At 33.6% G+C, this 15,517-nt stretch overlaps 3 protein-coding genes across 3 annotated transcripts; all 3 read left to right on the forward strand.

Moving 5' to 3' along the window:
* Window positions 1–1,870: 1,870 nt before the first annotated feature.
* On the forward strand, window positions 1,871–4,359 carry LOC107938891 (zinc finger protein GAI-ASSOCIATED FACTOR 1). The gene is made up of 4 exons (XM_016872142.2): window positions 1,871–2,327; window positions 2,420–2,822; window positions 2,931–3,076; window positions 3,674–4,359. The coding sequence occupies exons 1-4, from the start codon at window positions 2,219–2,221 to the stop codon at window positions 4,183–4,185; spliced, it is 1,170 nt and encodes a 389-aa protein (XP_016727631.1). The 5' UTR covers window positions 1,871–2,218; the 3' UTR covers window positions 4,186–4,359.
* Window positions 4,360–8,149: 3,790 nt separating this feature from the next.
* Window positions 8,150–10,704, forward strand: LOC107938898 (G-type lectin S-receptor-like serine/threonine-protein kinase LECRK3). The gene has a single exon (XM_016872150.2). It carries the CDS (start codon window positions 8,208–8,210, stop codon window positions 10,545–10,547), a length of 2,340 nt encoding a protein of 779 aa, XP_016727639.2. The 5' UTR covers window positions 8,150–8,207; the 3' UTR covers window positions 10,548–10,704.
* Window positions 10,705–12,574: 1,870 nt separating this feature from the next.
* Window positions 12,575–15,184, forward strand: LOC107938896 (G-type lectin S-receptor-like serine/threonine-protein kinase LECRK3). Its single transcript, XM_016872148.2, has one exon. The coding sequence runs from the start codon at window positions 12,770–12,772 to the stop codon at window positions 15,152–15,154; it is 2,385 nt and encodes a 794-aa protein (XP_016727637.2). The 5' UTR covers window positions 12,575–12,769; the 3' UTR covers window positions 15,155–15,184.
* The last annotated feature ends 333 nt before the right edge of the window (window positions 15,185–15,517 follow it).

Here is a 15,517-nt window from a genome sequence, read left to right on the forward strand (position 1 = left end):
TACACACGTGTTTGCCTTAACACATATGCATGTTGAAATTTGAACCTCTTGTCATTTTGTAAAAAGCGGTGGCCTTTTTCACTTGAAAAGAGAAACAACTTTGCCTTCCATATCACACTCTTAACATGGGTTTACTTTTATTTATTCGCTGTATCGAGGATTTTGGTTTAGTGGGTTTATATGATATTAGTGGGAGATAAAATACGAGGATAAAATTGTGTATTGATATTTCGGGTATGGTATTTTTTTAAGAAATTCATCGGTTTTTAATAGATTGCACTTCAAAGATTTTTCTTTTAAAGAGAAATTCTGACTTCTCCTTAATAAGATCAAAATTTATCCACAATTCAGGCCACCTTTCTCATCGACCTTTCACCTTATTTTAAATAAGGTGAATTAACCATCTTCGTTGTCAACTCGTTTGAGTATCACTAAAACGGTAAAAAATATACTTATAAATTTTTATCATATCTATTTTTATTTATATATTTTTTTATTTTCTGCGAAACGAGAAATTAAATTATAATAATAAAAGTCCACAAACTTACTATAATAATATTTGATTGCATAGTTGATCAAACACATGTGGGATTGTGTCAGAAAAGTCCAAAATGTCAGCCAGCAAGTACGACGAAAGTTTGATTTTTGAAGGGGTATAATTGACTTTTGGGACGATACCCAAAGAAGGATTACAAAATACTATGCAGGGGGAATTTCACTAAACGACAACCACCGTCAAGTCGCGATTTCTCTCGATAAATTTAGAAAGCAGGAAAAGTTGACACGTGGGCGGTCAGATTTTAGAAACCCCCATGTCGAAGCGCAGCTGAGTTTAGCGTTGGTATAATGCTTATTTTAGTCCCTATACTGTGCTAGGATTTGATATTTAATCCTATTATTTAATTTTGCGTAATTCAATCCCTTTATTCTTATACTGTTATTAATAGGTCTATTTTCTATTTAGTAAGAGGAGTGTCATCTTCAGATGGGTTAAACCATGTATTTATATGATACGGTTATTGTTCATAAATGTGACATCGTAGGTAGGTTACCATGCACGTTGGCACATACCCTACTCTAGGCTTATCACATGTTAATACGATATGGGTTCGCCTATATGATGGTGCGAACCTACATCGTGTGGTCTCATAGAATTATACGATATGGGTTCACCTATATGATGGTACGAAGCTACATCATGTGGTCTCATAGGAGCATATGCAAACTCAAAGTGCAAATTATGTAGAGTATGAGTCAGACCCAGTCAGATAACAGATTGATATTAGTAAGTATCATAAGAAATCTCATGTTAACCAAAACTTCAAATGGAAGATTCTAGCCATTAAACTAGTGACTTAATATAGTGATGAAGTCAAAACTTACTTTGGGGAAATAAAGATAAATCATAAATTATTGAGAAGGTTAAAGTGTAATTTTATTATTATACTAATATGTCATTTCATAAAACTTTAAGGGGTTAAATTACAAGTCTTCCATTTATAAGGGGCTAAGGACATTTCGTAGCCCTTTGCCTTCGTCCGTGACTTAATACAAGATTTATGCTTATGTCCCCCCAAAAAATTTTAGTTTTATTTTTACCCCTTTAACAAAAATTTTCTGAAAATTTAGTTAATCCGATTTAATTAATAATAAATTTACTTGTCAATCGAGTAATTAAAATTATTTAAATCAACATTATCAACTAACAATATCATCGATATGGATCTACTAATAACATTATAAAATCAAAAGAACAAAATAAAGTAAAAACAAAATTAGAATACGGGGACTAAAATCATAATTAAACAGTTATTGTAAAATCTGGCGCCACTTTAACTATTTTCTTTTTAAGTAATAATTTGCTTCTCTCTCACTTCAATGCCTCTCTGTAATTACAGACACCTATGAAGCCGCCATTTGAGACCCTCCTCGTGCTCTTCCCTTTGTTGAAAATCATGAACTATCATTCAATTACCTTCATGTTTTTTCACTCATATGAAACAAAAACCACTTAAAAAATCATTATTTTTCTAGTGTTCATCATTTTCCTCGTGGAAAGTGAAATTTAACGATCATACCGTTGAGAAACTTGAAAATCCAAGCCAACATTTGCGGTGAATTGTTGTTTTGAAACTCACGAGAAACTGGGTTTTCATTTCTTTAAGCTTAAAAGAAATTCTGGGTTGTTTTTTTTTGGCCATTTTGAGTATAGAAAAACATGGCAAAGCTTGAAAATTCGTCATCAATGGCGGTTTCTCTCATTCAAGCATTTCAACAGACAGATGGTGTACAATCGAAGAAGAAAAGAAATCTCCCTGGAATGCCAGGTGCAGTTAAAAAAACAAAAACACCCAGTGTTTAAATTTCCATATATCTTCTTTCTTTGAATCATCTTTTTGAATTTTTTTAATTATTTTAGATCCTGAAGCTGAGGTAATATCACTATCACCAAAATCCTTACTGGCCACCAACCGTTTCATTTGCGAGATTTGCAACAAAGGCTTTCAACGTGAACAAAACCTTCAACTCCACCGCCGAGGACATAACTTACCGTGGAAGCTCCGGCAAAGAACCGACGGCAACGAAACAAGAAAGAAACGGGTCTACGTTTGCCCAGAAACGAGCTGCGTACACCATAACCCGGCTCGCGCCTTGGGCGATCTTACCGGCATAAAGAAACACTATTGCAGAAAGCACTGTGAGAAGAAATGGAGGTGCGAGCGGTGCTCTAAAACGTACGCCGTTAAGTCCGATTGGACGGCCCATATAAAGAGTTGCGGCACCAAAGAATATAAATGCAATTGTGGCACTGTTTTTTCGAGGTATTGACGCGTTATTTTCATTTCATAATTGAACTGTACGAACTTATGATGATGAACTTATGATGATGATGATGATGGTGGTGGTGGTGGTGGTGGTGTTTGTTGAAGGAGGGATAGTTTCTATACGCATAGAACATTTTGTGATGCGTTGGCTGAGGAAAATGCCAGGGCTCAAGCGGCGACTTCTTCACCGCCGCCGTTAACACCGTCGACTACGACTATGGTTTCGCCGGGATTGTCAACTCAGAGTTCAGGTCAAATTTTTGTTATCTTATTTTATATGCGTATTTTAATCATTACATGCAGGGTTTCTACTAACGCATACATCGAAATTGAGATAACAGGTTGGGTTAATATATCATTTGGTATTTGAATTCAGTTTTATTGTTTAATTTGGTACTTAAATTTTTTTTTAATTTGGTATTTAAGTTTGACTTCAATGTTCAATCTAGTACCTTGACCAAACGATATCATGCGGCTTAATGAATATTTAACTCAAGTACTCTAGTAAGAAGCATTGATAATTGGGACAAAAAAGAAAAGCTCAAGTATTAAATTGAATAATAAAACTAAACTTAAGTATTTTTCTAAGACAAAAAAGACTTAGTATCAAATTAAACATTGAAATCAAAATGAGGCACTAAGTAGTATATTAACATTTATTTTTTTTAACATTAGCATTTTATTGGGTGGCCAAAGATAATTAACGGTATTAACAATATGGACTAACCAATAATTTTATAAAAGTAAAAGGACCAGATTTGCATAATTAAAATACAAAAGATTAAATTCTTAATTATCAGAATTTTACTTTTTTTTTAACTTATACCACTTCATATATGCTTATGCAGAAATGCTAGGAATTCCGATGGGACTTTCACCACCAGATCCACCACCGCCAACCACCAGCATCTCTGCTTCAAACGGTGACGTTTTAGTTACCATATTTGCATCAACACCACCCTTAGAGGCCACATCTCTTTCTCTTTCCTCCCCTCTCTACCTCTCCAACAACAGCTTCTCCTCCATCTTCACTGCACCGTCACTTCAACCAGCCATGTCCGCCACCGCGTTGCTACAAAAGGCATCCCAAATGGGTGCGGCGGCGACATCGAGCCCTTCACTACTTCGTGGTCTAAGCTTTGCAGTACCATCATCATCATCCACAACACCCTCTACCGGACACAAGCCTACGTCGACGCTTGATCTTCTAGGGCTTGGCATTTGCGGCGGCGGAGGCGGAGGTCGCGGTGGAACTTCAAATGGATTATCTGCTTTGTTCACTCAATTTGGAGGTGGCTTCAATGGTGAACCAGGTGCTACGACGTCGTATGGTGCACCCAATAGCTCAGCTTTGCTTTAGAGGTACAATTTTAATTTTTAAAAGATTTCGGAGATCCGTACGGTTTCAATATCAGTTTGCATTAATATGCATTCTACAAAATTTTGATATTTTAAATTAATTTTAATATATTTTTGTTCTTTTATCATACTTTTTTTTATATTAATATTAAGAATAAAATATTAATGAAGTTGTTATTTGAGTCTTAGCTCGATTGACATGAATATTATTAAGAATGTGAATATTGTTAAGAATATAAGTTCGAGTGCGTTGAAGCGCAGATTATGAATAATTCTAAATATATTTTAAATTAATCATTGATCTTCGAAATATTCTAATTAAATTCTTAAACTATTGATATTGTTAAATTACGTTATTGAGCCAAGCTCGAACTTGAGTACAAAAATTGGCAACAAGCTTAGTCGAGCTTGAGTAGCTCGGTTCTATCTTGATTTCACCCTTATTTCAGATCCCATTTTAGATCCAACATGAATCATAATTTTAAACATTTTAGATCCAACATGAATCATAATTTTAAACATGTGAATCAAATTATAAATATGTGTATTTATAGCATGAACAATTTGGATCTAATTGTTAAAAACAGTGTAAATAATTTTATATTTGTATAAAATATTGTAATTATTTTTTGTTCGGATAACAAATTAAATTAAAATATAATAAAACAAGTCAATTGGTAATTATTTGACCATGCACTTAAAATTCCATTTGTTTGCAATTATTTTTCTTGGAATCTAATTTGTTTATGCTTACCAATAGCCCGACTCTTTGTGCATTTGTTTGCTGCCTGAATGTCAATTCATTTAGGCTGTTTTTGTGTATTTTTGTAAAGGTGTAAATGATATATTGGTATTTGTAAATTATTTGAGTTTAATTTGAAAAGAATTTGAATTCAATTCGGTAATTATCGAGTTCAGTTTGAGTTATCAATCGAGCCGAATTCAAGCTTAGTAATAATTTGTTTAATTAGATTAATCAAATTAATTGAATCATGAACCTGGGGAAACGCTGGGGGGAGGTGCCTTGGCCCCTCTAAAATGGGAAATTTTGACTTTTGACCCTTTACAATTTATAAAATTTTAAGTTAGTATAGATAAAATTACACTTTTACTCCCAAAATGACAAAATTTTGATTTAATCTTTTAAAATTTAATTCGACTCTTCTAAAAAAAAATTTCTAATTTCATCCCTGTCATAAATTAATAGTTTAACTGATTTGATTACAAATTCGATTTTGAAAATCTTAGATTGTGTGGCATGTAAAGGGTCTCAAAACATGAAACATGGATGAAAAATGACTTCCATGCATACATTTGGGATTAATATGTATATATAATGAACTTAATTAGTGGGATATTTGTGCTTTGACTAATGTATATATTTGGTCATATTTGCCTATGATTATTTTTAATGTATATGTCGTATGGTTGGAATTGAATCGATTGGGTTGGTTAGATTAGAAATTAGTTAAAAATATCATAAATTATTTTTTAAAATAATTAAATTTTTTTTAAAAAAAATTATTTAAAAAAATAATTTTTATAGATATCTGATCACACTTAGTTAAAAAGATTAGTAGTGTATAGTAATACTATGAATGAACTAGTATTGAATACTGATAATAATATCAGCAAAAGAACGTTGTTCTGTGTTTCCAAACATGCTGAGCACCACATATTCTTGTAAGGGGTCGATTCTGTAAAAAATGGGATTAATAAATAGGGATTTATCGAAATTCAATTTTTGTGAGATCGTTAATATTGTACTAAATGTATTTTTAGAGTATACCGAACCAATATAGCTAGCCTTCCTCTGACATAACAACACAATTTCAAATAGCGATAATGGCTTTTTTAGAACGCCAATGCAATACAAACATTAATGGATACACAGCAAAAGTCATCCAAACGTTGCTTTACACTACAATTAAGGCTTCGTTTGGATGGGCGATTGACTGTGGTGCGGTGCATTTAACTTACTTTTTATCTCACGCTACAGTATCGCTACAGTATCTAATCTTACCGCCACCGCTGTTTTTACACTAACCGCAGCTAAACGCACCGCCCATCCAAACTCACCCTAAGAGAAGAAAAAAAGGAAAGGGAAAAAACAGGTTGTCTCGAGTTTGAACTTATGACCAAAGTTTTCAGTGATTAACGATTAAATTTGTCTAATTATTAATTTTACTGGTTTGCACAATTTGATTAAATAAATAATTAAAAAATTTAAAATAAAAATAAAAATTCATATTCAACCGTGTTTTGCTTAGCTCAATCAATTTGTACCTATTTCTAGGTCAACCAGTCTAATAACTTTTTTTCGGACCGGTGATTAATTGCTTAGGCTACCAGTTCATTAGTCTAATCGATTCGATTAAATAAATCATTAGATAAAATAAAATAAATCCGATTCAACTAGTTCAACTGGTTTTTTACTTGGTATTACTGATCCGTACTGGTTCTCAATTCAGCCAGTCTAATAAATTTCTTTCGATCAGTGGTCAAATTGTTCAGTCCACTAGTTTACTGTTCCACTCAATTCGATTAAATAAATAATAAAAAATATTAAAAATAAATATCCGATTCAACGACCCAATTCAATCAATTTTTTATCTGATTTAACTGATCCATACCGATCCTTAAATCAACCAATCTAATAACTTCTTTCGTTACATCTTAATCAAACATCATTTTTGTTTTTAAACTTAAATTTCGTTATAGGTTTTTATTATATCGGCTCTTTTTATATAATTCTAAAATTACTTATAGCTCATTTTCAACCTTTAAATTAAAAAATTCGAACCCACCTCTTACTACACTGACGATAATATAAATCTAAATTTAGCTATTCAAATATGATTGTCTATAAGAACCGAAGACTTGAAATCAAGGCAGCAGGTTAATTTACAATAAATTAGTAACGTTGATTTTCCGTTGACTTAGTACAGTCAACCAAAGAAAAAGACGGTAGAAAAGTCCTTAATAGTGAATCTCAGGGGCTGTATTTTGTTGAATCTCTTGTATGCTTTTTCCTTCTTAGACCAAGAATTTTAACGACTTAAGGACTTTGAAAGGTCAAATTCTATTATTAGTCCTTGTATTATATGTAAATTATGAATTTAATCTTTACTTTGTTTTTTTACCAATTTTAATCCTTATATTTTTCATATTCTAAAATTTCAGTCCTGACTCAAAATGCAGTCGTTACATCGATTAGGTAAAAATTCTGCTATTAGTCTTGTTCTATGCATAAACGGTGGATTGAAATTTCAGTCATGACTAAAAACAACCGTCATTAAATCCAATAACTAAAAATGTGGTTTTTTTTTGTGTGTGAATATTATGTGAAAATAATAATCAGGCATAACGTTGCACATGTAATAATATAATTGGTGCACAATATTTTGAAAACAGTAAAATATAACGACTATTGTTTGGCCAAGACTAGAGTTTTAAAATTCGAAAAGTGAAGGTAAAAAACAAGGGTTAAATATTAAATTTATACACGAACTTTGATCCAATATGTAATTTAATACATGAGTATTAATTTAGTGCAATTATACACATGAAACTTGAATTGTGGTTTATATATATATATATGAAACTTTGTTTTTGATTCAATTGTATACACTTAGAAAAATGAATACATACACTTATTTTTATATTGGATTAATATAATTGTTTGTGTATGTAATATATCAACATAAAATGATGCTAATTCAATAATATTGTTAGTGGTTTGTGAAAATTTAATTTGATTAAATTTCCATGTATGAAATCGCATAAAAGTAATGTTTATGTATCAAATTATACATTGCATCAAAATTCATGTATGATTTTGGTAATTATCCATCTAAAAAAATAAAGTTTAAGCACAAGGACTAAATCGATAATTTAGACTAATAATTTCTAACTTACATTTCACGTCCTAATGCACTATTATCACACGGGATCACATCTACTTTTTTTCCTCACAAGCACTGCAAAAACAAAAAAAACACACAAGCTCTGCCTTCCACTTTAATGGCGTTTCTTGTTCTTCTTCTTCTTTTAAATTTTGTATTTAATGCAACAAATGCTCAGTCAACAAGCTCTATTATCAAACCAGGTTCTTCTCTTTCGCCCATTAATAATTCATATTTGCTATCTCCTTCCGGCCAGTTCGCTTTCGGTTTCTACCGATACAAAAACGGCTACTCCGTAGGCATATGGTTCGAAAACATCCAGCAGAAAACAGTTGTATGGACGGCTAACCGAGATGCCTCGCCGTTCCCTAGCGATGTCACATTGGTTTTAACCACCGAAGGTACCCTTATTGTTCGACCAAAGCAAGGTCAAGACGTACTCATTGCCGATACTAGTAGTGATAACGTGTCACGGTTAGCAACTTCGGCCTCGATGCTCGATTCGGGTAACTTTGTTTTGTTGAATTCGAGTGGTGGGATCGTATGGAAGAGTTTTGATTTCCCGACCGATACCATTTTACCAGGACAACGTCTATCGGTGACCGGTAAGCTCGTTTCGAGTGTTGCCGAGTCGGATCATGGTAGCGGAAAATTTCTAATTCTTATGCAAAGTGATGGGAATTTGGTCCAATACCCTGTTGGAGCAGTACTGGAACGTGGTGCTGCTTATTGGGCTACTAATACATTTAATGCTGGATATGGTGTGAGCTTGAATCTTGATGGTAATGGTCACCTATATTTGTTAAATGATACCGGGTTCAACATCAAAAGTATTAATAAGAACTACGTTAATGCCTCGGGTAAGTCCGTGTATCGTGCAACAATTGATACGGATGGTATATTTCGATTGTACTCACATAGTTCTAACCGATTTGATGATTGGTACACCGAATGGTCATCCTCTAATTATAGATGTGATCCTTTAGGTTTGTGCGGTGAGAATAGTTATTGTGTTATGACGGATGGGGAACCCGTTTGTCAATGTCCTCCTCATTTCAATTATATCAACGAGAAGCTAAAGGAATTGGGTTGCCGAAAGAACTATAGTTTAGTTGCTTGTGACACAAGAAATGGCCGACTTTTTGATTTTCTTGAGGTGAACGATGTGTCTTGGAAAGATGATGCGTATTCGAGTCTCTCGTCGATGACAAAGAACAGTTGTAGAGCCGAGTGTTATCAAGATTGTCGTTGCGAAGCTGTTGTCTTCGAGAACGAGGTGTGTAAAATGATGAAGTTGCCGTTACGGTTTGGGAGAAGAGTATTAAGTGGTCAAGTTACTGCATTTTTGATTGGTGGAGAACTTGCTGGTGTTGGGACAAGGAAAAAGAAAAGGAAGCTAAGATTGGATATGTTAATCATTAGTATTGCCATGGCATGCTTGACGCTCGGGTTTCTAGTTGTAGCAACGATCGGCGTTCGAAAGTATCGTGCTTATGTTCGAAAATACAAGCGTGTTTTGCGTTTGGTAAACAATCGAGTTGCTGAAGATGTTGCCTTGAAATCATTTTCCTTTGAGGAGCTTAAAGATGCAACCAACAATTTTGTGGACGTGATCGGTAAAGGAGCTTACGGGACGGTTTTCAAAGGGGTGCTATTCGATGGCGAGAGAACAGTAGCCATCAAGAGACTGGAAAAAGTGGTGGCCGAAGGTGAAAGAGATTTCCTGAATGAAATGAAAGCCATCGGGAAAATACATCACAAGAACCTCGTTCGATTGCTCGGTTATTGCTACGACGGAACTAATAGGCTTCTGGTTTACGAGTACATGAAAAACGGTTCTCTTGCGGATTTTCTTTTCAAATCGAACTTAAAGGTAAATTGGGAAGGAAGAGTCGAAATAGTATTGAGTATAGCGAGAGGAATTTGTTACTTGCATGAAGAATGCGAGACTCAGATTATCCATTGCGATATCAAACCCGAAAACATCCTAATGGACGATAAAGGGTACGCGAAAATTGCAGATTTCGGATTAGCCAAGCTATTGATGCCTAACCAAACTAGGACATACACCGAAATCCGAGGGACGAGGGGATACGTTGCCCCAGAGTGGCATCGAAACTTACCAATAACTGTGAAAGCCGATGTTTATAGTTTCGGAATAATGTTGTTCGAGATCATTTGTTGTAGAAGGAGTGTGGAAGCGGATGTTCCGGAAAACGAACAAGTTCTTGCATATTGGGTAATTGATTGTTTCAAGGCTAATGAAGTGGAGAAGCTGGTGCAAAATGATGAATTAGTGGAGAAGAGTAAATTGGAGAAGATGGTTAAGGTCGGATTATGGTGCACCCAAGATGAAGCATCATCTCGACCGTCGATGAAAAGAGTTATCTTGATGCTAGAAGGGACGGTTAATATACCTGATCCTCCACCGCTTAGCTCCTTCGTTAGTTCTCCTTAGATCATGTTTGTGTCACGAGATAAGACTTTAACTTTTCCAAACGTAAAAAATATAGTGTTCATACTTATGTAGTTGTGAATTACACTAATGAATCACGATAGATATATACATATTTATATATGTATATATTATCAGCCTGATGAAATTTACACACTGTAATCACGAAATTTTTCTATAATATTAGAACATAGGAAGATGTTGAATCTTAAATTTATTAAATACTTATTAAGAGGTAAGAATATATCATTAGTTGATTCAATTTTTATATATCAAGAATCTAATGAACGAATTAACCAAACTGAGTTGGAAGGATATTTTTTTTTTTGAAAATCTATTTATAAAATTAATTAATTAATTAAGTTGGGTTGGGTTCTATTGGGCAGGGTAGGCTTGTTTTATATTTGCGCAATTTAATTGGGTTAGGTTATTTACCGAAATTAATTAATTGGGTTATTTTATATTTCAATATTTTTTATAATTAATTAATTAATTAATTAATTAATTATGTGGTTGGATTTATTTTATATTTGGGTTGGCTCACATATATATAGATTTATTTATGGGTCGGATTGATTCAAAAAGTGAGAGGGTTTTAAAAAAATATAAGTTTAAAAAATGGGCTTTAGCAAAAATATAAGTCCTATTTAGAAAACGAGTCGAGTCTTGGACAAAATTTTTTAATCCATTTGGAAAATGGGTTGCTGTTTTTCTACTGTTTCGCTATTATGTTGTTACTATTTTATTGTTATTGTTTAAATATTGTATAACTTTTATTTATTGTTAATTTTGTTATTATTGTAGAGACATTTACTTGTTAAGTTGCATCTATATTAATATTATTTATGTATAAATAATTTTATTTAATTTATTTTTAATTTGTTATAAAATTTATTTTAATATTTTTAATATTTTTTATGTATTATATTTTTTAATTTTTTATTTAAAAACAATATAAAAATTTTAATATAGGTGGACAAAGCTAAACCCATAAACACCTCTATATATATAATAATATCGATGTAAATTGAACTTATCACTATCTATAAGAACCGAAGACTTGAAATCAAGGCAGTAGGTTAATTGACAACAAATTAGTACCGTTGGTTTTCCGTTTACTTAGAACAGTCAACCAAAGAAAAAGACGGTAGAAAAGTCAGTCAACGGTGGAAAAGTCAGTCAACCAAAGAAAAAGACGGTAGAAAAGTCCTTAATCGTGAATCTCAAGGGGTGTATTTTGTTGAATCTTTTATATGCTTTTTTCTTCCTTACACAAAGATTTTTAACGACTGAAGGACTTTGAAAGGTCAAATTCTATTATTAGTCCTTGTATTATATGTAAATTATGGATTTAATCCTTACTTTATTTTTTGACCAATTTTAGTTCTTATATTTTTTCGTATTCTAAAATTTCAGTCCTAACTCAAATTGCACATGTTAAATCTATTAGGTAAAATTATGCTATTAGTCCTATTTTATGCATAAACGGTGAATTGAAATTCAATCATGATTAAAAACAACAGTTATCAAAACTAATAACTAATAATATTTGGTTTTTTTGTGTGTGTGAATATTATGTGAAAATAATAAGTAGGCATATCGTTACACATATAATAATATTTTAAAAACAGTAAAATATAACGATTATTGTTTGGCCAAGACTAGAATTTTAAATTTTGAAAAGTGAAGGTAAAAGAAAAGGGTTAAATATCAAATTTATACACGAACTTTGATCCAATTACATCAATGAACATTGATTTAGTACAATTATATACATGAAACTTGAATTGTGGTTTATATATATATTTATAAAACTTTTATTTTGATTCAATTGTATACATTAAAAAAATTGAATACATACAATTATTTTTATATTGGATTAATATAATTATTTGTGTATGTAATATATCAACATAAAATGATGCTAGTTCAATAATGTGGTTTGTGAAAATTTAATCAAATTAAAATTTCATGTATAAAATCGCATAAAAGTAATGTTCATGTATCAAATTGTACATTGCATCAAAATTCATGTATGATTTCGATAATTATCCATCTAAAAAAATAAAGTTTAAGCACAAGGACTAAATCGATAATTTAGACTAGTAATTTCTAACTTACATTTCACGTCCTAATGCACTATTATCACATTGGATCACATCTACTTTTTTTCCTCACAAGCACCGCAAAAACAAGAAAACACACAAGCTCGATCTTCCACTTTAATGGCGTTTCTTGTTCTTCTTCTTCTTTTAAATTTTGTATTTAATGCAATAAATGCTCAATCAACAAGCACTATTATCAAACCAGGTTCTTTTCTTTCACCCATTAATAATTCATATTTGCTATCTCATTCCGGCCAGTTCGCTTTCGGTTTCTACCGATACAAAAACGGCTACTCCGTAGGCATATGGTTCGAAAACATCCGGCAGAAAACAATTGTATGGACGGCTAACCGAGATGCCTCGCCGTTCCCTAGCGATGTCACATTGGTTTTAACCACCGAAGGTACCCTTATTGTTCGACCAAAGCAAGGTCAAGACGTACTCATTGCCGATGCTAGTAGTGATAACGTGTCACGGTTAGCAACTTCGGCCTCGATGCTCGATTCGGGTAACTTTGTTTTGTTGAATTCGAGTGGTGGGATCGTATGGAAGAGTTTTGATTTCCCGACCGATACCATTTTACCAGGACAACGTCTAGCGGTGACCGGTAAGCTCGTTTCGAGTGTTGCCGAGTCGGATCATGGTAGCGGAAAATTTCTAATTCTTATGCGAAGTGATGGGAATTTGGTCCAATACCCTGTTGGAGCAGTACTGGAACGTGGTGCTGCTTATTGGGCTACTAATACATTTAATGCTGGATATGGTGTGAGCTTGAATCTTGATGGTAATGGTCACCTATATTTGTTAAATGATACCGGGTTCAACATCAAAAGTATTAATACGAACTACGTTAATGCCTCGGGTAAGTCCATGTATCGTGCAACAATTGATACGGATGGTATATTTCGATTGTACTCACATAGTTCTAACCGATTTGATGATTGGTACACCGAATGGTCATCCTCTAATTATAGATGTGATCCTTTAGGTTTGTGCGGTGAGAATAGTTATTGTGTTATGACGGATGGGGAACCCGTTTGTCAATGTCCTCCTCATTTCAATTATATCAACGAGAAGCTAAAGGAATTGGGTTGCCGAAAGAACTATAGTTTAGTTGCTTGTGACACAAGAAATGGCCGACTTTTTGATTTTCTTGAGGTGAACGATGTGTCTTGGAAAGATGATGCGTATTCGAGTCTCTCGTCGATGACAAAGAACAGTTGTAGAGCCGAGTGTTATCAAGATTGTCGTTGCGAAGCTGTTGTCTTCGAGAACGAGGTGTGTAAAATGATGAAGTTGCCGTTACGGTTTGGGAGAAGAGTATTAAGTGGTCAAGTTACTGCATTTTTGATTGGTGGAGAACTTGCTGGTGTTGGGACAAGGAAAAAGAAAAGGAAGCTAAGATTGGATATGTTAATCATTAGTATTGCCATGGCATGCTTGACGCTCGGGTTTCTAGTTGTAGCAACGATCGGCGTTCGAAAGTATCGTGCTTATGTTCGAAAATACAAGCGTGTTTTGCGTTTGGTAAACAATCGAGTTGCTGAAGATGTTGCCTTGAAATCATTTTCCTTTGAGGAGCTTAAAGATGCAACCAACAATTTTGTGGACGTGATCGGTAAAGGAGCTTACGGGACGGTTTTCAAAGGGGTGCTATTCGATGGCGAGAGAACAGTAGCCATCAAGAGACTGGAAAAAGTGGTGGCCGAAGGTGAAAGAGATTTCCTGAATGAAATGAAAGCCATCGGGAATATACATCACAAGAACCTCGTTCGATTGCTCGGTTATTGCTACGACGGAACTAATAGGCTTCTGGTTTACGAGTACATGAAAAACGGTTCTCTTGCGGATTTTCTTTTCAAATCGAACTTAAAGGTAAATTGGGAAGGAAGAGTCGAAATAGTATTGAGTATAGCGAGAGGAATTTGTTACTTGCATGAAGAATGCGAGACTCAGATTATCCATTGCGATATCAAACCCGAAAACATCCTAATGGACGATAAAGGGTACGCGAAAATTGCAGATTTCGGATTAGCCAAGCTATTGATGCCTAACCAAACTAGGACATACACCGAAATCCGAGGGACGAGGGGATACGTTGCCCCAGAGTGGCATCGAAACTTACCAATAACTGTGAAAGCCGATGTTTATAGCTTCGGAATAATGTTGTTCGAGATCATTTGTTGTAGAAGGAGTCTGAAAATGGATGTTCCGGAAAACGAACAAGTTCTTGCATATTGGGTAATTGATTGTTTCAAGGCTAATGAAGTGGAGAAGCTGGTGCAAAATGATGAATTAGTGGAGAAGAGTAAATTGGAGAAGATGGTTAAGGTCGGATTATGGTGCACCCAAGATGAAGCATCATCTCGACCGTCGATGAAAAGAGCTATCTTGATGCTAGAAGGGACGGTTAATATACCCGATCCTCCACCGCTTAGCTCCTTTGTTAGTTCTCCTTGTTTGTGTCAAGGATTAAGTTTAGATTTTGAGTATTCAATTTATTGAATCCTCCTTAGTAAAAATGTATATTCTCTCGATTCAGTTTTTAAATATAAAAAAATCTAATGAATCTACTAGACTAACAAAACCGAATTAATTAAACCGAGTTAAATGTTTTTTTTTCTTTTCCAATATCTATTTATAAAATTAATTAATTAATTAATTAATTAATTAATTAATTAACTAAGTTGGGTTGGGTTCTATTGAGTAGGGTAGGCTGGGCAATTTAATTGGGTTGAGTTATTTACCGAAATTAATTAATTGGGTTATTTTATATTTCACTATGTTTTATATTTAATTAATTAATTATACGTGGTTTGAGTTATTTTATATTTGGGTATTTTAATTGGGCTGAGTTATTTTATATTT

The sequence above is a fragment of the Gossypium hirsutum genome, chromosome A06 (genome assembly GCF_007990345.1).
Source record: "Gossypium hirsutum isolate 1008001.06 chromosome A06, Gossypium_hirsutum_v2.1, whole genome shotgun sequence".
Classification (NCBI taxonomy): Eukaryota; Viridiplantae; Streptophyta; class Magnoliopsida; order Malvales; family Malvaceae; genus Gossypium; species Gossypium hirsutum.

What these genes read in the sequence shown, in the direction of transcription:
- LOC107938891 (XM_016872142.2), top strand. Translation starts at nt 2,219, where the DNA reads ATGGCAAAGCTTGAAAATTCGTCATCAATGGCGGTTTCTCTCATTCAA. An exon ending in AAATCTCCCTGGAATGCCAG is followed by an intron (nt 2,328 to 2,419) that starts GTGCAGTTAAAA and finishes TAATTATTTTAG; the next exon opens with ATCCTGAAGCTGAGGTAATA. An exon ending in TGTGGCACTGTTTTTTCGAG is followed by an intron (nt 2,823 to 2,930) that starts GTATTGACGCGT and finishes TGTTTGTTGAAG; the next exon opens with GAGGGATAGTTTCTATACGC.
- LOC107938898 (XM_016872150.2), top strand. Translation starts at nt 8,208, where the DNA reads ATGGCGTTTCTTGTTCTTCTTCTTCTTTTAAATTTTGTATTTAATGCA.
- LOC107938896 (XM_016872148.2), top strand. Translation starts at nt 12,770, where the DNA reads ATGGCGTTTCTTGTTCTTCTTCTTCTTTTAAATTTTGTATTTAATGCA.